The sequence below is a fragment of the Pongo abelii genome, chromosome 6, assembly GCF_028885655.2.
Source record: "Pongo abelii isolate AG06213 chromosome 6, NHGRI_mPonAbe1-v2.0_pri, whole genome shotgun sequence".
NCBI classification, from domain to species: Eukaryota; Metazoa; Chordata; class Mammalia; order Primates; family Hominidae; genus Pongo; species Pongo abelii.
In genome coordinates this window covers 69,329,651-69,355,236 of record NC_071991.2, presented here as the reverse complement: position 1 = coordinate 69,355,236, position 25,586 = coordinate 69,329,651, and the positions used below count along the sequence as shown (strand labels likewise).

General features: G+C 35.7%; 1 protein-coding gene across 15 annotated transcripts in view; it reads right to left on the bottom strand.

Moving 5' to 3' along the window:
* Nucleotides 1-25,586, bottom strand: part of LOC129060378 (protein PPP5D1-like) — a 272,742-nt gene that overhangs the window by 48,216 nt on the left and 198,940 nt on the right. For 5 of the 15 annotated variants that reach the window (XR_008527037.2, XR_008527049.2, XR_008527039.2 and 2 more), the window contains 2 exons: nucleotides 16,060-16,155; nucleotides 14,708-15,023 (listed from right to left, as the gene is read on the bottom strand). Coding sequence is in view for 1 of the 15 variants with exons in the window: in XM_054559429.1 (XP_054415404.1) it covers nucleotides 14,914-15,023; nucleotides 16,060-16,155 (206 nt within the window). In the remaining 14 variants the exon portion in view is untranslated. Of the gene's footprint in view, nucleotides 1-12,248; nucleotides 12,385-12,942; nucleotides 12,994-13,183; nucleotides 13,257-14,703; nucleotides 15,024-16,059; nucleotides 16,156-25,586 lie in introns of those variants that run through there. The other 10 variants (XR_008527053.1, XR_008527032.2, XR_008527041.2 and 7 more) reach the window with 5 other exon arrangements.

The window sequence follows — 25,586 nt, the reverse complement described above, 5'->3', positions numbered from 1 at the left end:
ATCTTCCCCTTTATGCAAATCAGTTTTACAAAAATCTTAGTTCTTTTCTCTTTATAAAAATCCTTTCAATAGCCCTTAAACGTTATCATGCCCATTTTTCAGACACTGAGGCCTAACTACTTACAAATGATGAAGATGGACTTGATCTGTTTGACCACAACCCCACATATGAGCTTTCCACATCAGGATGATTCCTCAGATTGTACTAGCTTTTCCAGAACGAAAGCAAAAAGCCCTTTTTCCTGCTTTTAATTGGTGTAGTTTCTTATTGAGGTATCTGATTTAATGGCTATACCTTCCTCTCACAAAGCATTATAAAGTAGCACTTAAAAGTTTGGGCCTCTGGAGTTAGAGCTGCAATCCAACATCTGTCAACCCCTACTGGAAGTTACTTTAAACATCTCATGCTAGGAACAGTAGGAAGACATTAAGAAGTAATGAAATCTAAAAAAGTATGGAGTTCAGTTAATAATAATATATTAATATTGGTTTCTTATTTGTAACCATACTAATGTAAGGTGTTACCTTGGATATGTGGCATATGCGAACTCTGTACTATGTTTGCAATTTTCTGTAAATTTAAAATTGCTCTAAAAAATTTACTTAAAAAAACAAAAATAAAACTGTGTTTCAGTGCTCTCACAGTTTTCTTGTTAAAACTGAATGAATTAATTAATAGCTATTGAGTACTTAGTTTCTGATAAATGTAAAATGTGCAATAATTGTTAGCTATTTTTTAAGTATTAGCTATTTTGGAGGATGTTTGGAAAGAGGAGAGGGTTTGAGAAAGAAAGAAACTCTCATGTATTGGGAACGTACTCCAAGTGGCAATGGATTAGTAGTCAAACTAGAGTCCTTGCCTTTCTATGCGCCAAAGATTTGTGCAGCAAAAGTCTTACCAGGAATGTGCTTTTTAAGGTTAACAAGTATCCTTAGTTCTTCTAGGGGAAGTTTATCTGCCTGCTTCTCTCCAACCTGTCCCGAGTTACGAAGAAGGGTAAGGTGAGATTGAAGAGAAACACAAGAGGAATTAAACTAAGCCCGGAAGAGAGGTAGACGAATCACACATATACACATAAGTTAAAGATGTTTTGCTTAGACTCAATGTGACCCTGGTTTCTGCACTATGAAGCATGCTGGAAACTCAATATTCTGTTGCCTAAGACTCTCAGTCACCAGTTGCCAATCACCAAATTCCCTCATCCCTCAATATTTGCCTCTATTGCCTTTGGTTGCAATTTTCTTACATGGGATGAAAAATTCAGTGTAGTGCCAAAGAAAGAAAGCATATGTGAAAAGATAGCACGTTCATTAGGAAATGAAACTAGGTGTCAGATGAAAAGAATTAACGACTGAAATGAAGACCTATGAATCATCTTGGGAAAGCTTCCATTTGGATGACCTCCACACATTGCGGAAGTGTCCTCCATCCCTCTCTTAACTCCATGTTTGATTCATTTTCTGATGTACTATTGGATCAAAAAACAATGATCTACTAACTTCAAAAGGTTTTCCAATAGCTGAAATTGTATATCGATCCCTTCCAAACTTGAAAGTGCATGCAAACCTCCCTGGAGAGTCTTGTTAAAAGGCACATTTTAAATTCGATGATTCTGTCGTGTGGCCTGAGATTCTGCATTTCTAACAAGCTTCCCAGACTTTTGAACCACACGTTGTTCAGTAAGGTTACAAAGAGTTAGCTTAAGATACACTACATTGTCTGCACATGAAGACCTTAATGTCATCTGGTGAGTTTAAACTCAATATGGATGAGCAGTCCTATCTATTTTTAGGTAAATAAACTCCTATATTTTGAAATTCTAAAGATACAATATAACTTTACATTTTTTTAAATAGAAATATCCACTTAGTTCAACAATTCTCAACCCTGGCGGCACCACAAAACTTTTGAAAACTGCCATACCTCATCTACGGAGATTTGATGCAATTGATCTGGTGCAGAACGGAGAATCAGTATTTTTTAAAGCTTGCCATATAATTCTACCATGCACCCAAGACTGAGAACCACTATAGAAGAAAGATGAGATTAACGAATGTCTTTCCAGTCTGGTTTATTCATTGATTAGCTTCCTTACGACATCCAAGTAAAACATTAAATAAGTCACCAATGGCCTCTAGAATTCAGAGATCAAATATACAGTGATTGTACATTTCTGTATACAGAATGTATATTCTGTATATATACATTTCTTATCCTTTTCTTAGAGATTCACAATACATATGTTCAAGCTATATATATATAGATAGATTATCAGAATTTCTGTTGAATATGAGAGGAAAGTCAGAACTCTGGAGTTCTGTCATCCAGGTAATTGAAAATGGACTTTGGGCAGACATTTGTGTAGATATTACACATCTGTGTAGTGTGTCTAAAGTCAGCCCTATCCAAAACCAATTGATCTCTAGAGATGACTGTGAGAATAACACCAGTGACAGAGAGTCTCTCTGGCCTGATTAAGAACATGGATATCAAGTTAGTATCAAGGAAGTACACTCTAATAACACATTAATTGTAAGATCTTTAAACAGGGCTATCCTAGCCCTTGTTCCTCCTGCTGCTTATCTGAGAGGAGAAGAAAATTTAAAAGGTGTTTCAAATAGTAGGGAAGAGGCCTTGCCTTCCAAAGGAAATGTGGTGTCTTCTGTGCTCAGCATAGGATCCTGAATACAATCGGGACCAGCTGCTGGCCAAATTCTCCTTCACTCCACCCTTGGAACCAGGCCAGAGCTGGGCTTCAAAGTATATTTCAGTGAAAGTTCATTTCAGCTTTATCAACAAACATGAGTGCAGCCAAGTAATGCTGAATTACCCTTATGTAAACAATGTTTATCTGTTGTTTCCCTTTGAAAATAACTATTGTGTTTTTTGAATAAGCCAATAAAATATTGTTTTCCTTTGTGATTCCTATGTTTTATTTTTCATACAAATTCCACCCGCAAAACCTACTTTTAAAGGTTCCCAAAATTTAAAAACATTTAGTATTTTGCTCATAAATTAGAGTACAAACACAAAGAGAGATACTCTGTATTGTTGAATATTCAAAAGTGTTGTGATAAGAAATGTTACCACAAACATTTTCCCCTTCTCAAACTTCAGTTTCCTCATCTGTAGAATGGGATGAAATCCATCTACCTGAGAGGATAATGAAGATTAAGTGAGAAAATATTCACTGTATTTAATAGTGCTAATGATTTCTCTGTCAAGGGTTCCTTACATGATGCACAACAAACTCAAATTAAGACTATTGTGTGCTCATTTTGTGCCTGACCCAGTGGTGGGGACGGTAGCATACTGAAAAAAAAAAAATGTGTCATGCAAGTCGGGTTAACTCAGGAAACTTCTAGAGTCTGCATCCGACTCAAAGACAGAAAGATAACCTCTCATCTCCTACTCTCAAACTCAGTGATACTCATTTTGCTTTTAATCCGTGCAAGCAGACACAAGGGTTGGTTGCATTTACATTTCCTTGATGGTCTTTACTTTTTAGAATCAGTGTTTTCCAAATGGGTTCTCATGGAGCCCAAAAACTTACTTGGAGGGGTTGGGTTGTGAGACATGAGTTCAAACAGATGAGGCTGTGCCTCCACCATCACCAGAACAGCTTTATGCCTACTCACTTTTACTTACTGCTTTGGAATAAGGTTTCTATGGGGGAAAAGGGTTTTATAGTTAACTTAAGAGTAATAACAATTGCTTTAAAGAACCACGAGCAATGAAGCACAGCCTACAACTTATATGAGTCGTCAATCATCAAAATAATAAACATTTAAATTACCTTACATCTTCCTACAAACTCATTTAATATTCCTTCGAAGTGGTATGTTAAGTGGCAATTCGTACGTTAAATTTCATTTCCACCTTGACTTTCTATGTGCTTTCAGATCTTTGCTTTCATTTAAAAAGTTGTTTCCTGCTGTCTCATTGAAAGGCTTAATCAATAAAAATGCTTTTGCCAAGTTGGTTAAAATCCATATATTTTAACCAAATTTTATTGGGACATGCTAGTCGAGCCATCATTCTGAGCATCCAACTGTTTAAAATGTGCAGAAATTAAATCAAGAACAGAAATGGCCACATGGAGATGCTTTCAGGGGCTGTACAAGGATCTCTAACATGTGCTCCAAAGGTTCCTTTAAATTGCTAAGTTTTTAGAGACATTTGCTGATCTCTGCACAGCAGCTTTTGTGTGTTGGCTGGCAGGATGACTTCAAATATAAAGAAATAGGCACTGGATAAACAAATTAAATTACAGTAACACTTCATTAAATGCAAGGATGTGAGAGTTCATTCAATAAATATGAATACAACAGACAGATCTGTTAATGGAATTGATGGGTTAAGCATGTACCTTATTAAAAGATTTGTGAATCTCAAATACTATTTCTTAAATATAAAATTCAAAATGTGCTAATGCTATGAAATAACTTTTTAAAAAACATTCAATTATTCTCTAAATTTGATTCAGACCATTGTATACATTTGGACTGATTTTTTTAAATGATCACAGGGGAAAAATACTGTTTTTGGTCAAGTTCACGTAAGTAGGTTAGAGGGGGAGGTATGATTTCTTTCTCTTGTTTGTTTTAGAAAAAGCAAAGAAGAGAGAATATTTTTATTTTTTCTTTCTTTTTCTTTTCTTTTTGTTTAAATCAGGTTCTGACTCTAGAGAGCGCTACAGGGGAGAGTGGGTGAATTCTATTAATACCAATTATTTCAAGGAGTAAGCTACATTTTCCATAAGGTTATCATAAGTTGACTTTTCAGTATTCCTAAGAGACACAGAAAATTTGAAACCCCAATAGATTTCTCTTTGTTAAAGTTTGTTTTTATATGCCTGGAAATTGATGTGTGCAAGTCCATCAAGAGATATGTAAGAGGATGTTCACCTTATCATGTTTTTTGGTGGTGAGGAGTTGGAGGGAACCTGGAAACCCCTTCATCTCTTGGAGAACAAATAAGTACAATGTAAAGGATGCACTTTATGGAGATTGTGGAGCAGGTAGATGCTGCAGATTCAATTATGCATTGAAATGTAAATTGATTTTAAAGCCATAATGGTCAATGGAAAGTACAGAACAGAATGTGATATAGAATACCATGCTATGTATGTAAACTAAAAATCTGTGCATTCTAAAGGAATACATATTTTGCTGGAGTACGTATAAACTAAAAAATGCATGCAATGACTGAAGAGACAGATTATTTCAACCCCACACAATCAGAGGCCACTACACCCAAGTGTGTAATGTTAGTCCTCAACCATATGTTGTTTAAGAAAATCAAAGACACAAAACAGACAACTCACTGCTTTATCATCCCCTTTCCCTTTTCTGATATTTACTTCAAAAAAAAAAAAGAATTAATACTGAACATATACAGGATTCATGGAATAAAGGTCAAAGTTGGAAGTGACCTTGAAGCTAACTTAATTTAATCATCCCTCTGATATTTAAATTTTTTTATAACATTTTCTCCAGGTGCTTGTCAAGTCAACACAGGAATACTTGCACTGAAGAGGGCTCCATGGTCTTTGAAAGGAGCACACATTTTCTATGAGTGTGTGAAGATATTCCCTAACAAGGAAAACAACTGGGGCATGAATAAGTCTAACTCTCTTTGTCCAAGACATTTTTTCATAAGATCTAAAGCAGTGTTTTCTCAAAATTGAGAAAAGGACCAATGGCATCAGTGGGAAAAGGAGAAAGTTATATTTTAAATTTACATTCCTGGGCCCCATTCCAGACCTACTGAATCTTTGCATCGAGAAACTTGGATATTTAACAAGTCACTCACCACCACTAAGTGATGCTTGCATTCATGAAAGTTAATGAACTACTAGTTACTAAAAATATAAAAATTAACTGGGCATGGTGGCGCACGCTTGTAGTCCCAGCTACTCAGGAAGCTGAGGCAGGAGAATCACTTGAAACCAGGAGGTGGAGGTTGCAGTGAGCTGAGATCACACCACTGCACTCTGGCTTGGTGACAGAGCAAGACTCTGTCTCAAAAAAAAAAAAAAAAAAAAAAAAAAAAAAAAAAATTAAGGTGTTCTGGTGGTGAATTATTTTTCCTGTATTTACAGTTCTTTCTTTTCAATCACTGCTCTAAAACATTGGATACACACTGAAATTTAAAATAGAAGAAATATCAATCTATTAGCTTATTTTAAGTGTAAAAGTTTCTGTTGTTGAAGAATGCCAAAAAATCAGGAATCAACTTAAAACATTATGGTTATAATTATGTACTTCCATTATAGCAATAAAAAATTATTCCTTTAGTAAATGTTCCTATAGTTATCTAATTCAAAAAATTCCTTTTCCTTTCAATACTGTTGAAGAAAAAACAAAACAAACACTCACTCACTGGCAGAGTTGAGAGAAGGCATTAGGGATAAAATGTTCAAGTCTGGCACTGATGTTAATACTTGTCACATATATATGTATGTGTGTGTGTATGTGGGGGGGGCTGTATACACACACACATATGTGTAGGTATTTTACAAAAAAAGGACTTTACATGAAAATTCTGAACAAGGATAACCCTCTTTTAAAATGTAAGTTTCAAAGCCAAAATTCATTGCTCTGAGCTAATGAGAGGATTACTTTCCCTGTTGGTCATTCCTTCTCACCCTTAAAATTTGAAAATTTATAATTATGCTAAGCAAAACAAAATAGGATAAAATATACTTTTTCTAACAACATCCAGTGGAAAGGGGCATTTAGTAACCAAGTCATTGTGTTTTGTAAGGCTGTTATCTTCCTCATTCATTCAGCTTTGCAATTTTTGGAATTCTGACAATGATGCTACAATCTGGGACTTGGGACTTGTAATATTTTTCTTTCTCTAAAAGTTCAAAGAAAACTACTCACAATCAACCCACACACATTGACTACACACTCACAAATACAGGTGAATGTATGTACAGATACCCAAACACAGCCTGTCCTTCTGAAGATAGAAATCTGGCCCTTTGCTGCATTACAAAGAATACTAAGGACAAAAGTTTTTAGGGCTGGAAAATAGCTAATGTTCTTGCCAGAGAGTCAAAGCCGGAATATCCCCTTTGTCATAGCCAAATTTATGACATGGATCAAAAACTATAAAAAGCTACGTTGCATCCTGCCATTAAGGAGAATTAATATTTTCAGTGGTATGTTAACCAACATTTTTCCGGTGTCTCTCGTTAAAAGCAGATTGTTGACTTTTCATCGTGGTGTGCCAAACATTTTCAATGAAACCCTAACAAGACTTTCATCTTAGAACCATTATTTCTTAATGGACTTGGATAAGGGCAATGTAAAGGAATGGCTTTGCTTTGCAGCATTGTGGCATGTGGCAATGGCCTGTCATTAGCACATTGGGCCTTGCTGAAACATTACACATGTAGACACTTACGGTATTTCCAGTGTGATTTGATTGTTTTCCCTGAAGCACACTTCATGTTTTATCTATTACGCTTAAGCAACAGAGGTTCTTTTTCCACTTTCATGTATCTTTATTATGATTCTTTCTATTCAGCTGTTCAGTAAAAACCATAATAAATGAAATCATTCACACTCACACACACACACACACACACACACAGAGAACTTATTTTGCTTTTTTGTTTTTTATTGAGGTATCTATGAAATTTTTAACTGTGCTTAGGAAATCAATGCATCTTTTTAAAACCCCTGGGCTTCAACAACTTAGCAATAAACTATATGACATCAGTTGTTCAGATTCCTCAAGTATATATATTTTCAAATAGCATTGTCTCCATGCAAACTGGAATCAATTGTACTATAGCAAAAGAAGCCTATAGTCTGGGAGATAAAAGGTGCTGTGTAAATAGCATGCCTCCTTTTTCTGGACCCTTCGATTTGGCTGAATTTGATATACATGATGTGAAAATGATTGTGATATAGCTAGTGAGCTGATGTCAACGGGCTCTAATTTGCTCAATAGGCCTTCTTTTTCCTCAAATACATATTTAGAGTCAATGACAATTAAATCTAGAGATGGAAACTTTGGCTTTTGGCCTGGGCTCTCACTTGAATGTGTTGGCCAATATTTCTATTGAGTGTTTTATGATGTGGTTGATCAAATTGTGGGGTATGACTACAGGCCCTACCACTGATTCTGAAACTGGCAAGCTGAGAGTCACCTGAAGTTAGCTATCAGAGTCAGATAAACTGAAATTTAAGAATGCATGGAGGAAGACTGGTTATCAAAGAAATAATACTTAATTCTAGAATCTAGATTTTATGGAGTTTAATATGCCTCCCAAGAAGTTTTATGATTTGGAAACCTGCATGAACTAAATACATATTACAAAATCCCTTACTTGGAATATAAGTAAAGACATTCCATTTTTATTCCTAGGAAATAAAAGTCGTCCCACTTCCTCTAAAGGTATCATTTCAGTTCAGATGCTTTTGACTGCAAGTAACAGATTTTCAAAACAAAAGTGGCTTTTAAAAAGAAAATTATCAATATAGCTCACATAAGAAATTCAGAGGTTTTCCTTTCCAGGTGGGTTAATTGAGCAACTCAAGTTTGCAGGGTCCTGGATCAGCACCTCTGCCATTTGCTTTCCCTCACAATTGCGAGACTGTGTAGCACCACTTCCCTACATCAGAATCTTCAAGATGAGGACAAAAGTAGTGAAGGCTTTCTTTTCACATTTATCTTTTTTGTCCCCAAAGAAACGTCATTTCTAAAGAACTCCTCAATGGATTTCTACTTGTGTTTTTGTTTATTTATATGTTTGTTTTCAGCCAGAAATGAAGCATATATAAGGTAAATACATTTGAAAAAATTATTTGAGAGAATACCAAATGATTAGTTTCTATTGTATCTAAAAAGGCATGCTACTAAAAATGTTTGTAAATGGTACAACTTAGGAACTAACCAGAGCATATGCAGTGACCAGTCAGAATGGATGTCAGGTGTGAAGACCAAGGAGGCTGTATGAGTCAGAACGGGAGGAATGACGTGTTCATTTGGACAGAAGATAGACAGTGACGGAAACCCAGACTGGCATGTCTTCCCCCCAACTCTGTGTTTTACTCATGATTGAATCCTTAATATATAGCATGATGCTTAAAACACGGAAGGCAATTTATATTCAGTGAATTAATCAATGAATAGATATAACCAATCACAAAATATCTGGATGTAGCTTAATACGAAATTAAGGCTTTTTAAAAAATTCTTCCATCTGTTACATTCTTTAATGACTTGTTCAATAGTTTTCTTTCTCTATGCTTTTGTCTTTTTGTGCAGTATAGATATAGTTGGTTGGAACATGTTATTCTTCAAGTGACAAAATACCTAACCATTTTATCATAGGCATTATAGAGTTTGCATAGACTATATATAGCTTTGAATTAAATAAATGTAATATAAATGTTCTACAAAAATATACTCTTTTTGTGGCATATTTTGCTTCTCATATGATGGCAATTATGAGGTTAGAAATAACAGTTCATTTTATACTTTAGCATAACCTATTTGGTTTGTTTCCTCTTAATTCCTGGGTGATGAAATAATCTGTACAACAAACCACTGTGATAAGAGTTTACCTATGTAACAAACCTTCACATGTACCCCTGAACCTAAAATAAAAATTAAAAAAAGAAGTCCAAAATAAAAACTATCTTTAAGAAACATCTTGATTTAGTATGCAAGTATAGTATGCTTTAAAAGTTTATAAGTGGAAGACTATGATAATGAAATTGCCTTAAAGTTATAAATGAAAGAGTATGATTATGAAATTGAGCCCTTGTTAATTGGTGCCCAAAGAGATAAGGTATTTATAAAATTTATACCACCAGGGGAAAAACTATGAGAAAAACAAAATATTCAAAATGTGATTTAAAAAAAAAAATGGAAAGAACACTATTAATACTATATTTGGTGTGCTAAAATACTTTTAATTATTTTTGAATTCAAACTTGCTTTCTCTCACTTGAAATTGTTGCATAACTCAAAAGTACTATTATAATTCAACCCAAATGGTACGGTACTTCAATGAGCTGGTGAAATTGATTCAGGACATTAAAGAGACGTCGGCAAAGTTATAAATCGCTACTCTAATCGGGAGTGAAGAGGTTAATTCAAGATTCCACTAAAAACAGACTGGCAGAAATGTTTCCAGGGACCTGCGTATTTTTTTTTTCTTTTCTCTCTCTCTTTTTTTTACTCAGTAGGGGTTTGGAGAAGAGGTTTGGAAGGGAAGGAGAGGGCTGGTTCCAGGCCCCTTGCATTCCCCAGAGCCCCGTTAAGGAATGGGGAGGGCTTCCTGCCCAGGCAGCCATCTGTAACATTCTATGAACAGCAGGAACCCCGGGCGGGCTGCTCCAGTCCGTAAACCCGGGTGAGGATTCTGTCTGCATTCAAAGAAAAAACCAGAGGAGTTTCCCCTCTTATTTCTGCGTTCTATCTTTTTTCTCCCCCCTATTATCTCTTACGGGTGAGCAATGTAGTTGGGAGTCTCGGAAGTTGCTTGTATAAATAAACTATCATCTCAACGATATCAGAACAGTACTATTGAGAACTGGCCCAGCTGGTACCAAAATGCCGGGCCTGCCTTCTGGAATGTGCTGGCAGCAAGCTGGGAATGTCATCATCCCCACTAATGTCACACCGTGGAACGCTTTCTGGGATCAGTGGACGTGCGTCTGATGTTCCCTTAAGTTACTGCTTTCTAGGCTTGAGTCAATTAGAGCTGGCTTTTTGGAAAGTGGTGTCATTTAAAACCTATTTTATGAAAGTTATTTTTGTGCCTATAATTTTGGGGCTCACACGTCTGTTATTTCCTCCAGTTCTTGGCTTGCACAATATGCTGCCTATGGAAAGTAGTAAAGAGTGACAATGGAAAAAATAACAAGCACTTTTTTTTTTTTTTTACTTCTAACATCTGGAGAAAACACATTTAAGGAAATGTTAACAAATAGGTACAGGGATTGATAACATTAAAATATATATATACTTCCTTATAGAGGGAAAAACAATCAGAATAGATATTTAGATCAGTTTTACACAAAGAATACCAAAAAATTTTTCAACAAAAATGATCTCATTCAAGAGGATTCAGTTCACATCCTTTCCTAGGGTCAACCAAATGACTAATGTCAAATCCCCAAAGCACATAGGTACAAAAATCTTTTCTCCAAAAAGAAAAGACATAGAATTTCAATTTCCAAAAATTTTCTATTTTCTACTTTTCAATAACGTTTTACTGTTACATTTAACTTTCTGGCAGCACAGTAGAGAAGTAAACACATTCTCATGTAGAATATGAAACTTAAAAATAAAAAAGAAAAATTCAAGAAGCAATTCAATGCAGAAATAAATATTAGAACGAACAATGCAGCAATAGTTTTACTGAAAAAAAAAAGCACAAATGTGAATGTACTCTGTTCTTACACACCGAAATAAAGACAAAATATGCTTCAAAGGAAAATAAATCACAACGAATACCTACTACTGTATTACCAAAAGAGGGGTGGATACATTTCAGCCCAGTTTTTCTACTTTCATTTACTCACATTTTTATACCTTAAAGTAAGCATTGGTAAATATTCCACAGGGGCCTAAGTTTTTTCCTTTTTTAACTCAGTTTTACACTATCAGTATAGGCTAATTTATAAAGTCATTGCATCAAAATTTGAAGACACGAAGTACCAAATATAATTTTTTTTTCCTGGAATTTCTCAGTGTTCAGATGAGAAAAAAATCCAGGCCAGTATTTGGAAATAAATAAAACAGCTTGATAAAATACTTTAAGAAACATATCAAAAATTGAAAAATCAGGTTTGCAGAAAGTTTTAAAGTTTTAGAAAATAAATGGATTGTTCCCAGGTGCATGGGGATGTGGCCAGTGCTTATGGCCACATAAGTACTCTTGATGGAGTATGGGGGAGATACTTCCTGAGGTGACATTAATTTTCTTCGTGTATCCAGTCATCTTGGTGTCACGTTTGGGGTCAAGAATAGAATTAACATCTCAGAAACTTCATTGCATTTTAATCTTGCAAAAGCAAAGGCAGTGCCATCAACAGGATCAAATACTTCCATATAATACCAGAAGAGCAAATTGTTAATTTACAATAACAAATAATTATTGTAAAAAGCAAGTTGCCCTCATCCACACAGCCAGCCTCTTCCTTACCTGTAGTCAAGTCACAAAGGAAACCAAATTATATTTCAACCAGTTTATTATTTTGCTGTGAGAACTTACTGTCCATGATGAGAATGGTCCAAATTCGATGACCCATATGATTTCTCCATGAGGGTACATATTCTTTCTTTAAACAACTTAATACATTGAAGAATGTTACAGTCCAGATAGGAGGGTCTGGGATCCATTCTGACTTCTTAAGGAAAATGTAAATATGTTAGATGACGTAGAATTCTAAAGCAAAAGTATCAGCAAACAATTTTATCCTTCATTGTTTACATTTTTTCAGGTGCTTTTTGTTTTACTTAATTTCTAAGTATTGACAGCAGAGTTTACTTATATTTATTGACTTTTTTCAATGACTGTTCAAGAGAAATGGTTATTGTGACAAACTCCAAATTAATGGAAGGAAGCCTCCATTTTTCCAGCCTAAAGCAAAATATTCATGAACTCTTAGCTATATATGTGCCAATAAAAGGCCTTGAAATTTATTACGGGATGTCTAAATTCAGTTAACCACATTAAACTGCCAATCTGGTTAATCTACAAAACTCTAGGTAAGAAAATTCAACTTACATAAGATTTTCTAGTCATTCGTCTGGTAAAAACAGAGAAGGCATTTGAATTAGACCTCTCTGACTGCTCAGTACGACCACCTGACTCTTCTCTATGTTGATTTATATTTCACTAAATAAAAATAATGCCTCCTAAATTAGAGATTAATAGAGAATAAGAACTATGGCATATGACTTACACATTCCCAGAAACTAGCACAGTGAAACAAATATGAAACACCCAGTATTTTCTGAAAGAAAGAAAGAAAAAATGAATGAATGAATGAATGGTATAAACTCAACAACATGTTCAACTGCTGTTTTGGAAAGCTGTAGGCTGAATATCAAATAAACTGACTCGTATTTCATTAAGCTGTTTCTTTTAAATTTATACTAATCATTTAAAATATATATACTTGTACTATTAAAATTCATACTCACAACTTTGGAATTTTCTCTTTATTTAGCTCTTTTTTCTTAGAATTGTCAAATGGAAGGGAAAAGGGATTCATATCTACACAATTAAAAAATATATAATCAGAGAAAAATACATTGGTCCACACATATAAATTCCTTTTTGAACCCTATTCAACATTGCCCCCTCTCCCAATATTTGGTTTGTTACTTTAATATAATTTATAATCACCCAATTGTTCTTTTTATTGTGAAGGAGAACATAATGATCTGTGGATGCTGGTAAATTACTTAAGTGAATCTAACATCTTTCAAGTTGAAATAACCTCTTTGATCCCAGAGATGCCTGAAAGGCCCATTCTTAGACATCATAGGAAATATTGCTGCGAAGTCTTAAGAAAATCAAGAGTTATAAGAAAATTCAGGTTTTAAAAAAAAACAGTATCACCAGTACCACCATAGTATGAATTATTCGTTAGCAACAAAATGTAATTTATTAAGATTTAGGCATAAAGAGACAGCAGCAGCTAATTAGCATTGTTTCCTGTCCCACACTCTATGGATTCTACAAATTGATTTGTGAATTCTAGCCTCTGATCAAAGATGTATCTGTGGGCCATATGTTTATTTAGTCAGCAATCAATTAAAATATATATTTTTAAAAAAATTTATTTAGCAAATATTATTGATCACACACTCTGGACTAGCCCTGAGCAGAAGAAACACAATAAATGTGGTTGACATGGATATATTGAAATGTGTGTTTCTCTAAAGAAACAACTCTTAAATAGAAATAATTACTGTATATTATACATTTTTCTTTTAAAAGTGTATATAACTCAAATTCCCAAGATTGAATTAGAATGGCTAAAATATAGCCCTATAATTGATTGGAAAAGTTTTAAACATCATATCTTTCTATTAGAGTTTACAAAGAGTGGTGATCAAATTCATACATTTATGTAAATAGATCTTTCATGATTTTTGTTTCTATCCTGTTTAATAAGGTCAAGAATGATGTACTGTATACTATGATTTCTCTTATGCCTAATTTTATCTTTTGTGGCCAATTATCAACACTCAAATATTTAAGAATTCAACTTGCCGGGCGTGGTGGCTCACGCCTGTAATCCCAGCACTTTGGGAGGCCCAGGTGGGCGGATCACGAGGTCAGGAGATCAAGACCATCCTGGCTAACACGGTGGAACCCCGTCTCTACTAAAAATACAAAAAAGCCGGGTGCAGTGGCGGGCGCCTGTAGTCCCAGCTACTCGGGAGGCTGAGGCAGGAGAATGGCGTGAACCCGGGAGGCGGAGCTTGCAGTGAGCCGAGATCGCACCACTGCACTCCAGCCTGGGCAACAGAGCGAAACTCCATCTCAAAAAAACAAACAAACAAACAAACAAAAAGAATTCAACTAAAAGAACCATTAAGGAGGTAGACATATGCAGAAAGCACTCTCAATATTGATTCAAGTCAACAAATATGCTTTTTGGCCACAGAACCCATTGTTACATGCTATTAAAAGAGTTAAGTAAAAGAAGGCTATGTGGTATGCTCTCTTCTTTTATTCAGGAGGGTGTCAATGCCAGCAGCCTTCTTTAGGTGGTTTGAGACCACTTGGCTTTCAAAGGGAAACTTGAGGTGAATGAACTGAAGTAGTTAAATTTTTGCACACAAATCAAGTAGCCAGGAACTCCAAGAGAGAGACAGGTAATCATCACGGTATCTGGAGGAACTCTTTTCATTACAGGAGTTCAACAGGTAACAGCAGAAGATACTTTTGATAACAGGGAAGCATAAAGCAGAGAAGGCTGAGAACCTAAGTAGCAGGATTCATCCACTTTGAGATTCACAGCATGGGCTTCTGAGCACATGTGTTTGGTAAAAGGTAGCAGCAAGTAGTTTGTGGAGGGAAAAAAAAAGAGTGAAATTAGTTATTAATAAAAGCAGTCATTAAAAGCTTTTAAAAAGTAGAGATGCCCAGTTTTCATTTTGTAATGCTCAGTTCTGGAAAGATCTTTGTAGAAAAACAAATTCTACATTCATGGGGAACATGAAGATGGAAGGGAGATATAATTGGGTATGGTGATTTCCACTGCTGCCAACTCAGATCCATCTTATCATCCCAGCAGTGGTTTTATCCTGGCCAGACAGGATATCAAGAAGTAGTACCGTAGAGGCAAGTCGAGAGCAAATGACAACTTCCCCCCACAATAATCACATTCTAATTTTTTTTTTTTTTAATTCTAAAGCAGAGGAGTTGAAACGGGAAGACTATCATCTATTGTGGTAGTGGTAGATTTCTCCAAAATATGGCACTCATATTTTATCTGTTTTAATTAATGATCAACTTAATATTTGCAATGTTTGGACTACTGCAAAATAACTTAGACTATACGTATATGTCACAATTTACATAACTGGTTTCACATGCAATTTGTGTTTCATACATTATAACATGTGAACAAATAGTTTCTTCCCCCATGCGGGAGTATTGGATTATAACTTTGTTACCTGGAAGGCGGCAGGTGTTTTGGTTGATGGTGGTGGTAAGTTTATAATTACAATTAAGGAGTAACATGGAAGAGAGACATTGTGAGTACTATAAGAAGGTAATTTTCACATTTGCCTAGTGAAAGCCAAGAGGACTACAAAATTTGTGACAAATGAAAATAGTAATATTGAATGCAGTAACTTCTGAAGATGTGAATTTAACAGTGACCACTCTGTGCTCTTTCCCACTGTTTCTTTATATACTTCCATGGTTATCTCATTTGATCCTCATACGCATTCTATATTTACTCCATTTCAGATAGGGCTGAGGCAATATGATCAAGTAGAAGTGGGGGAAATAAGGCTGGGATGGGGGCTCTAAATCTAAGAGTCCGTGTAAGGCTTACCAAGCACGCTCTCGATAAACACATTCACCAACAGAGACTGAGGATGACTTCCTGAATGTCGTTGTTTTTCTAAAAGACCTTTCAGCAGGAATTGCACTAAAAAATAAATTGGGACATAGTAATTTGATACTCCTGTATTGCTGTCTACTCATTGTCTCTCTTTTAAATAAGAACACATTGCACATCCATTTCTCAATAGCATCAATGAATACAACTATCTAATTTAAACTTCATTCAGCAAATAAATAGCAGATTCTAATATGGGCTCCAGAGGCGTAAATACATGTGTATACATATCAGCATGAATGTACATAAGTTCCTTTGCTCTGCCCGGTCACAGCAATTACTACAAAAGCTTCAGTAACTTCATTTTGGCAACAGAATGATAGATCTGCACACCAAATGTTATCCTTAAGTGTGTTTTCTCTTAGATCATTAGGTTTCCTTTTTTTCTGTGCTTAACAGATGTGTAGAAATTAAATAGATCTGGAGTCATTAATATTTTATGAATATGAAAAGCACTGTCCTTTGAGTAAAACCATTATCCAGTTAATTGATCTAAATAAAATATTTCCCTGCATTAAAAAGAATTTCTGTGCTCTAACTCCATTTTTTATCCTCTTTGCTTCTGGCAACATAAACAAACAAACAAACAAACAAAAACTACCAGGCTGTGGAATGGAATAAATCCCTTACTTTTGCATTCTTCCTCACTTGCCTGTTAAACTCGACTCATGTCCTTTATAAAGAGCAGTGAGTGTCATGCAAGTCTGCTGGCCCCAAAACTGTAAATAATGCTAAAGCATGTGCTATGTCATCACACAGGAATCACTGTAAGGAATAACAACAGGAAGGGACTTCAAAGATTATCTGGTTTAATTCACCCACTTTATAGATGAGGAAACCAGGGTCTAGAGAGGGAAGTCCCCTGAACAAGGTCACATGTATAATTAGTGGGAGACCACGTTTGTTTATAATAATACGATTCCACCTTCACGGTTCTCCAAACAGCTGGTGGCCCTACAACAGGGAAAAAAAAAAAAGTATAATACTGTTTCTGTATGAACAATGAATGAATAAACATGCATTTATTCAATCAGTTTAGTCAGTCAACATTTAACAAACATGTATTGAGCCTTCCCGTAGGCAAGGCAGTGTGCTAAAAGTTGGGGACCCAGAGTTGGACATATTAGGTGGAATCCCAGCAGGAAAGAGCTGCTGTCTGCTTCCATAGGCAACAATCAGAATGAGCTGGTCCTTAACAAGCAAAGACCATTGAGGATTCTTCATGGCCTATGGGCATAGCACCAAGATAATGTCTCCTGCTACATGGAGTGAAAAAAAATCAAAGGGTCCTACGTTAATATTTTCAAAATCAGGCCGCGCACGGTGGCTCACGCCTGTAATCCTAGCACTTAGGGAGGCTGAGGCAGGCGGATCACGAGGTCAGGAGATCGAGACCATCCTGGCTAACACGGTGAAACCCCATCTCTACTAAAAATACAAAAAAAAAAAAAAAATTAGCCGGGCGTGGTGGCAGGCACCTGTAGTCCCAGCTACTCGGGAGGCTGACTGATTTTCAAAATCAGTCACAGGTGCCACTGACTGTTTGTAACACACTCGTGAAAGGCGGCATGTAAGTAGCGAGAATGGAGCTTATGCTAGGACATTGATTCGCATCCTTCACTGATTCTTGAATTGCAGTTTTCCTTATACTTCCTACTCTCTAAAAACATTCCTTTAAAATTTTTATTTATTTATTTATTTATTTAATTTATTTATTTATTTTTGCGGCAGAGTCTCGCTCTGTCGCCCAGGCTGGAGTGCAGTGGCGCGATCTCGGCTCACTACAAGCTCCGCCCCTCCAGTTTTAAGCAATTCTCTGCCTCAGCCTCCGGAGTAGCTGGGATTACAGGCGCGTGCCACCACACCCAGCTAATTTTTAGTAGAGACGGGGTTTCACCATCTTGGCCAGGCTGGTCTTGAACTCCTGACCTCGTGATCCACATGCCTCGGCCTCCCAAAGTGCTGGGATTACAGTCGTAAACCACCGTACCCGGCCAAAAATTTATTCTTTAGGTTCAGGAATAATGGTCAGGAGATTAGAGGACTTTTCCATCAGGTAGATATTCTCAAGGTGTTAAAAAACAAAATTACCTTGCAGTTATTTAAGAATATCAGGTTAGATAAATGCCAGTGTTCCTTTTAGGTAACAATTATATTTCAGTAAATACTTTACAACATGTTTTTGTAGAAAGTATATATTTATTATTGAAGTATTTTTAAATAGAAACATATCCTATGAGTGAATATTTAGAATCAGAAATAAGCACCTCGGATATCCTTGTATATACAGGTCATAAGAGACCACTGAAAAATAGTGAACCCGCAGAGACTTTTGACAAATCTCACAGGAAGGATCCAAAATCCTAACCCTAAAGTTAAAAACTAATAGAAAATTGGCCAGGTGCGGTGGCTTACGCCTGCAATCCCAGCACTTTGGGAGGCTGAGGCGGGCAGATCCCTTGAGGTCAGTAGTGTGAGACCAGCCTGGCAAACATGGTGAAACTCCGTCTCTACCCAAAAAATACAAAAATTAGCTGGATATGGTGTGGGCGCCTGTAATCCCAGCTACTCAGGAGGTGAGACAGGAGAATCTCTTGAACCTGGGAAGTGGAGGCTGCAGTGAGCTGAGATCCTGTCACTCCAGCCTGGGTGACAGAGGGAGATCACGACTCAAAAAAAAAAGAAAAAGAAAATATGGTTAACTTCAAATAGGAAATTGCCTTACTCATGATACAACTAGTTCACTAACAAATACAGAGACTTTAATTTCTAATTCTAACAGTGTGTTGATTAACAGCCTTGACCCTGGGAAAGACAGATCCGGTTTGAAATACTGACTCTGTCACAATAGTTTCAGTAAGATTCCGTAACATTGATGACTATTAAGATAAAGTAGCAGAGTATTATATTTTATTTTCTTATGTCCAAAAATATTTGAAAGTGAAAATTTTTTATTTAGTATTCCAAGCAACATTTCAGAAATGTGTACAGATCATATCCCATATCTCCTTTAGTCCAGTGGCATGCATATTTCACCAAACACTGCAAATCCCTTTCTGGTTTCCTCACACTGAGATCTTCTACAGCCGGTTGTTATCTCTTATGGACATTTAACCACAACCAGATTAAAAACTGAAGTTAAAGAAGTGACTGAAAACCAAAAAGGATTACTTAATTGCCTATTTTATGTAAAAACAGGCCTTAGGCCCTGAAGAGGAAAGTGAGTCTGTTTCTTAACAGTTAATTACTGGGAGGATAGTTTCAGTGACCACTCCACTGCCAGAGAGTCAGCAAATTGGCAGTTTGTTCTCTCCTTCTCTCTTCTTGGTATTTCACCAAGATAAGGTGGTATGAGATCAGTTTCCCCCACTTTCTCCCTCCCTAGGCTTTCCATATTTCTCTAGAAATCAAGAACAGTTCCTTTCCTTTTTTCAATGCCAGTCCCCCACCCCGCTTAGAAATCAATGGAATCTGCCTTGGTTTAGGAAAGTTCCAAAATACTTCCTAGGCAGAATCATGGAAATTAAAGATGTGGAAGACCTCATTGGATCATCTAGTTCGTCTATTTCCTATTAAAGAGTTTTCCAGATGGAAGATTTTTGTATGTTGGATGCCTCCTCTCATTTCTGCAGGGCCTGAAGTCAGATTTTGAGCATCCAAGTCTAATGTAGAGAGGTGAATAAGGCCTGCATTCAATAATTTCATAGACAGAAAAGTGCCTTATCCCAAAGGTGTTATCATATTACAACAGCTTTTGGATGGAAATAGGCAACACCTCATCAGAACAGTTATGTGAGAGTGCTGGATGGTTCTCCAAGCACCATGGGCTTGACATTTCTTTTGCAGAGAACAGTGTTTTGTTGCTGTGTCCTGAGCACAATGGAGTCCATTGGGAGCTCAGCTTTTTCTTTCCTTTCTTTTTTTTTCTTTTTAAAAAAATTGCTCTAGGTTTCTACATATAGGAACTGCTGTTTTGGTGACTTTTCCAGAAGGCTTTTGGAAGAGGGAGTGTTGTCCAACAGTACATAGATAGAATTGCAGGAGGCCATCAGCCAGTAACAGACACTTGTTTTACTAGCAATTTATTTATGAATCTCCCCATTCATATATTTTCATCAGCATCATGCAATGCTTCCAAAAAATGATATGAGTTTCTTCCTTAGTGTTATATTCAAGAGCCATCTTAAGTAAGCGCCATTGTGTTTACCTGGTTATGGTCACACTGGGGTCAAGAACAGTTTTATCACAATATAGAAACATACTTTAAAATCAGGTGAGGTGGAATCCTGGCTGGCTTATTGTAGTAACTCTATAAATTTGTATAGATTATTTACCCTGGGTCTCAATGTACTCATTGAGGCAAAACGAATTTTAAAATATCTGGCCCATGCTCAATGCAAAATGAATAATAGTTTCTTTTCTTCCCCTTTAAAATATGACAATTAATTTGAGAGCCTTGGAAAAATCCTAAACATGGGAAATAAATGTTATTTTTTCCCCCTGTGTCACTTTACAAAAAAGCCCAAATTAATTCTACATTTTTCTGGCAATAATGGTTTGCTTTTGAATGCAGAGCTCCTTGATATTTCTTTTTTAAAAAACAGAGAGGAGATGAAAAGAAAACCTTACATCTAGTATACAGTTGAAAAGAGCAGTTGAAAGAATTTTAGGTACTGAGCTTACTAGATCCTTCAGTACTCCATTTGCCCTTCCACTAATAAATTAAAATTTTGTCCTTTAAAAAATTATCTATGCATAGGAATCATCAGATGGTTCACACTCGGGGGGTCAAAATTATTAAGTCTCTTATTTACCAGTAGCAGGAAACAACTTGAATTAACAAGCACAAAGGGCAAAATATAGGAATGATTTTGAGAGTCTTTGCTTAGAATCCTCTTCCCTCAGATACACCTCAGTTTTTCTTGTTTTTCCTTAAAACTGTTATTCAAATGTAACTTTCTTAGTGAGTTCTTACATGACCTCTTTTAATAAAATTATAATACCCTATAGATTCTCAACTCCTTCTACTTAACATATTGCATATTGACTTATTTATAATGTTTATTTTCCGTCTACTCTCACTGAATATAAGATCCATGAGGGCAGAGATTTTATACAATTTTAAGATTTATATACAGACCAATTGCTTTGGCCTTAGCAACTAAAACAAATAACTGGCACACAATAAGCATTCAAATATTTGTTGAATAAATGATTGAAACTGAATTTTTAAAACTCTGAGAAAAAATAAATTTTGACTTCAGAAAGAACCAGGGTCATGTCCTTTCAAAACAATACTACTTAGATTTTTCCCCTGGAGACCTACCACTAACATGCAAGCCCATTTTTATGGATAGAATGTGTCTACAGTCCCGTTCGATGTTCATTCTCTGTTAGCATACCCAAACAGTTAGTGTGGAGGAAGATACAACTAACTTGCCTATCATCATCATTAAATAGCACCTCAAACATTTCTGTGCTTAGATTCTGGAGCAGTGATCAACACTGAAATGCCTACTTACCATGTTCATATAAAGACGTGAGGCGGTCTAGGTGTAATCCAGTGGGAGAAGTGTACCCTGGTAGTGTACCCTGGTGACAATGTGTTGAAGTAGAAAAAAAAAAAATCCTCTTTGAAAGACTGAAGCTCCTATTCAGTTTTGGCTGAGTGTTCTATTGGGTCAAAGCACATGTTGTTCAGAGCTTCTGATTTTAAAAAGAAGCTGCATATATGGATCTTTTTATAAAACCCCTCAATTTCAAAATTATATCAGCCACTTAAAATATTGTATTAAAATATACTGCAAAGGTCATGCAAAGTATATCTGGAAGACTGGTGTGACTGACAAACCATGTATTTATAATTTCTGGTCTAGCTTCTAATTCTAATTATCTGAGTAAATATCTGACCCTCCTGTCCGCTCAGCGGCGGCATTAGATTCTCATAGGAGCACAAACAATTGTGAACTGCACATGTGAGGGATCTAGGTTGCGCGCTCCTTAAGAGAATCTAACTAATGCCGGATGATCTGAGTCTGAGGTGGAACTGTTTCATGCTGAAACCATTGTCCCCCGTCACCATCTGTGAAAAAAATGTCTTCCTCGAAATTAGTACCTGGTGCCAAAAAGGCTGGGGACTGCTGTTCTAAGCCATCTTAACTTTATTTGTGACATTTATACAATTATTAACAAAATCAACTGCTTTTCAAACTAGATTTCTAATACATACACTTTTTTGTTTAAAGTTTTTCTTTCTATAGAATCCCCTTTGCTCTCTTGATTATTTTAGCATGCTCTTTAGGATTTTTCTAGCTCTTTATATCCATATCTTCCTTGAGTGCTAAGTAGCATAGATTAAAAAACACCAAATTTGCCTACAGAAAACCTAGATTCTATCCCTGGATTGATCTATCTCTTACTAGCTATGCAAGTTTGAAATAAGCTATTTAAACCACTTAGATCTATGCAATTCTACTTTTAAAATGAATATAACAGCCCTGCTCTTTTTTACCTGATGTGAAGTCACCTACATGAAAGAATTTGCAAACAATAAAAAGCTTTAAATGTTAAGTCTTATTCAAGTGGAGGAGCACCTTGGCTTTACACAACAGCTGGGTCTCTCTGAATGCTTTATTTCTAATAAAATGCTTTATTGCCAATAACACTCTTTATTTTCAATAACATTTAGAATGCATAATTGCATGGTTTTGTTGTTGCTGCTGTTACCATTGCAACAATATTCTAAGGTGTTTTCTAGACTCCATGATTTTTTTCCTAGGTCATGATTTATAATTAAGAGTGTAGTAACTTATGTATTTATTTGCCCCATTCTAACTTATCCTTTTTTCTCCCTTCACATCAACTTTCTATCTTATTTTTTTGTTGTTAACTATCTCCTTTCAGTCACACTGAATTTTACTTAGGAAATCATATTCAATCCTTTCTTATCATTTATTTTTATTTTAAGTCATTTCCTCTACTTTTACCTTTAAAAATCATATTCACACATCAATAGCTGCTCAAATAACATGGTTTTTATGAAGCTCTGATTCTTCCACTAAAATTTATCTCAATATTTTGAAACATCTATATAACTTTATAACTTTGAGGCTTAATGCATTTTGGGTAAAATTTGCATTCATGTTTCAAGATACAATGGCTCAGGCTTGTTCACTTCTGTAACTCTGCAGCTATTAAAATAGGACTTTGTATTATATATACTAAGTACTCAAAATGAGTTGAATTAATGGGTCTTCTTTAACTCTATTACCTTTATTTTCCTACCTCAAAGTCAAATGTCATTATTCTTTATTTTCATTGCTTTCATTGGATTCTTGCCTGCTATGTCTACCAACTCAGTATTTCACTACACAGAAGACCTTATAATAAGAGAGAAAAAACTTAAAAAAAATTTTTTGTCTTTATTCTAAGCAATGTATTTAACATATTGGTCGAGATTGTGTTCCAGCCTCAGTCCCTAGGGAACCTTGACACTAACACTTCTCTAAGTAGAGAAATGATCATTTATTCCTACACATTGCTTCCTGTCATTAAGCCATTTCCGCACTTAAAGAGAAAACACTTTCCATAATAACAAGGAAATTGGTTTTTTAAAATTGTTGTTTGACCACCTATAGGATATACACTTTCAATCTCTTTGAAAGTGGAAATAAAATTACCTTCTCTTTTGTCCATATCACCTCTGAGAAATCTAGACTCGTTTATTCAATAAATCTGTACTGAGAATCTTCTATGTACCAGGTACTGTAAGGGACTCTAAGGATACATATAAGAAAAGCCCATTTTGCTTTCAAAAAGCTTTGCTGTCTGCAGTCTGCTAAGAGCTGTAATGAGAGTAGAGAGGCAAACCTCTAACTCTACCTTCATGGATGTCTATGGAGATTTAACTGAGGTGAACACTTAAGTCGAGTCTTCAAAGACAACTCACTTGGTGCCCAAGGGACAGGAGGTGCATTCTGAGAAAAAGGAAGAGCATATACTGAGGCATGAAGGCAGGCACCAGCATCATGATGTGGTGGAGGGCATGCAGGCTAGCAGGTGTTTCAGGAGAGGAGCTATGGAGGAAGATGAGATGGGAAGAGGCCCTACTGCAGAAGGCCTTCTGAGCTATGGTGGAGAGTTCCTACAGTCCAGCCAATTAAATATTTGCAGGCAGGGGTGGGTACAAATAAGAGATGTGCTAGAGAGTTTACTCTGATTGTGGAATAAAGAATATACTATGGAAGGCAAGGCTGGAGGTAGGCAGGAATGTTTGTAAATTATCTGAAAAATCTAGTCCAATGCTCTGAACCATTAAAGAGCAGCAACAGTAAGGAAAGGAAGGGACAAGATGTATTTTTAGGAGATTTAATAGGAATTTCCAATTGTGATTGAGTTAATTAATGAGACGTTATTTTCCCCTTATAGAAGCTATGTTACATATCTCCCCAAAAGTTATACTTTTCTAGGAATTCATGATGCCATCATTCTTTCCAGCTGCTGCCCTCCTGACAAGTATGGGGATACGAATCACCACTCTGAAGTTCCCAGGTTTGCTTCCAGTTTCCTCCCAATGGACACTGTGTACTGAAAACCATTAGTCTTTGCTACCACAAGTCAGCTTAGCATGACAGCTTGCACATTCTAGCCAAAAGTTTCACCAGAATCCCTAATGACTTATTTATACTAGTCTGTCAATTAAATATAGAGCATAACTCTTTATTTATCCAGTACAACTTTGTTTTACTATTTTAACCTGCCATAGTTTGTGCATCTCTTGATTTCCTTTAAAGATGATCTTATTAAAGATGGTCTTATCCCTTCTCTCAACCATCTCTGATCATTCCTCATTTCCCATTTTAGCTTGCCAACGTGAGCTACAGTCAAGTTATTTTTTGTATGTGACACATATTTTTCCTTGGGTTTCTGATAAGGTCATTGTAGGAGACTCCAGGCTTCCTGTGCTCTAATTCCTCTCAAAATGATTCCTGTTTCCTTTTACCAGTTTATGTCAATAAGTGAAGATAAAGAATTATGGGCAAAATGGAATTCTGATACATTATAGTTTATATACTATAAAATTAAAACTGTTGAGTCTACCCTTAATTTTGTAATGTTGTTATTAAGAACCAGAAATATAAAGTACATTGCACGTGTTCCAGTAATTCCATATATTAATTCTAGCATTGTTTTTAAGCACAGAAAATATTTAAAAATAACCTAAATGCTCTAAGATGGTATATTTAGTGACAGTCACAGTGTACACAGATAATGTGCTAAGCAGCTATTAAAAATTATTTTAGTATTTTGAAATGAAAAGCTATTCATTATATGTAATAAAAGCATGTACATAATTAGATATAAAGTATGAACTTATATTGTGATAGTTTTTTTCCATAATTCTATTTGGATAATAGAATTTCAGATGACTTTAATTTTTACAATTTTTTGCCTTCTGGCAA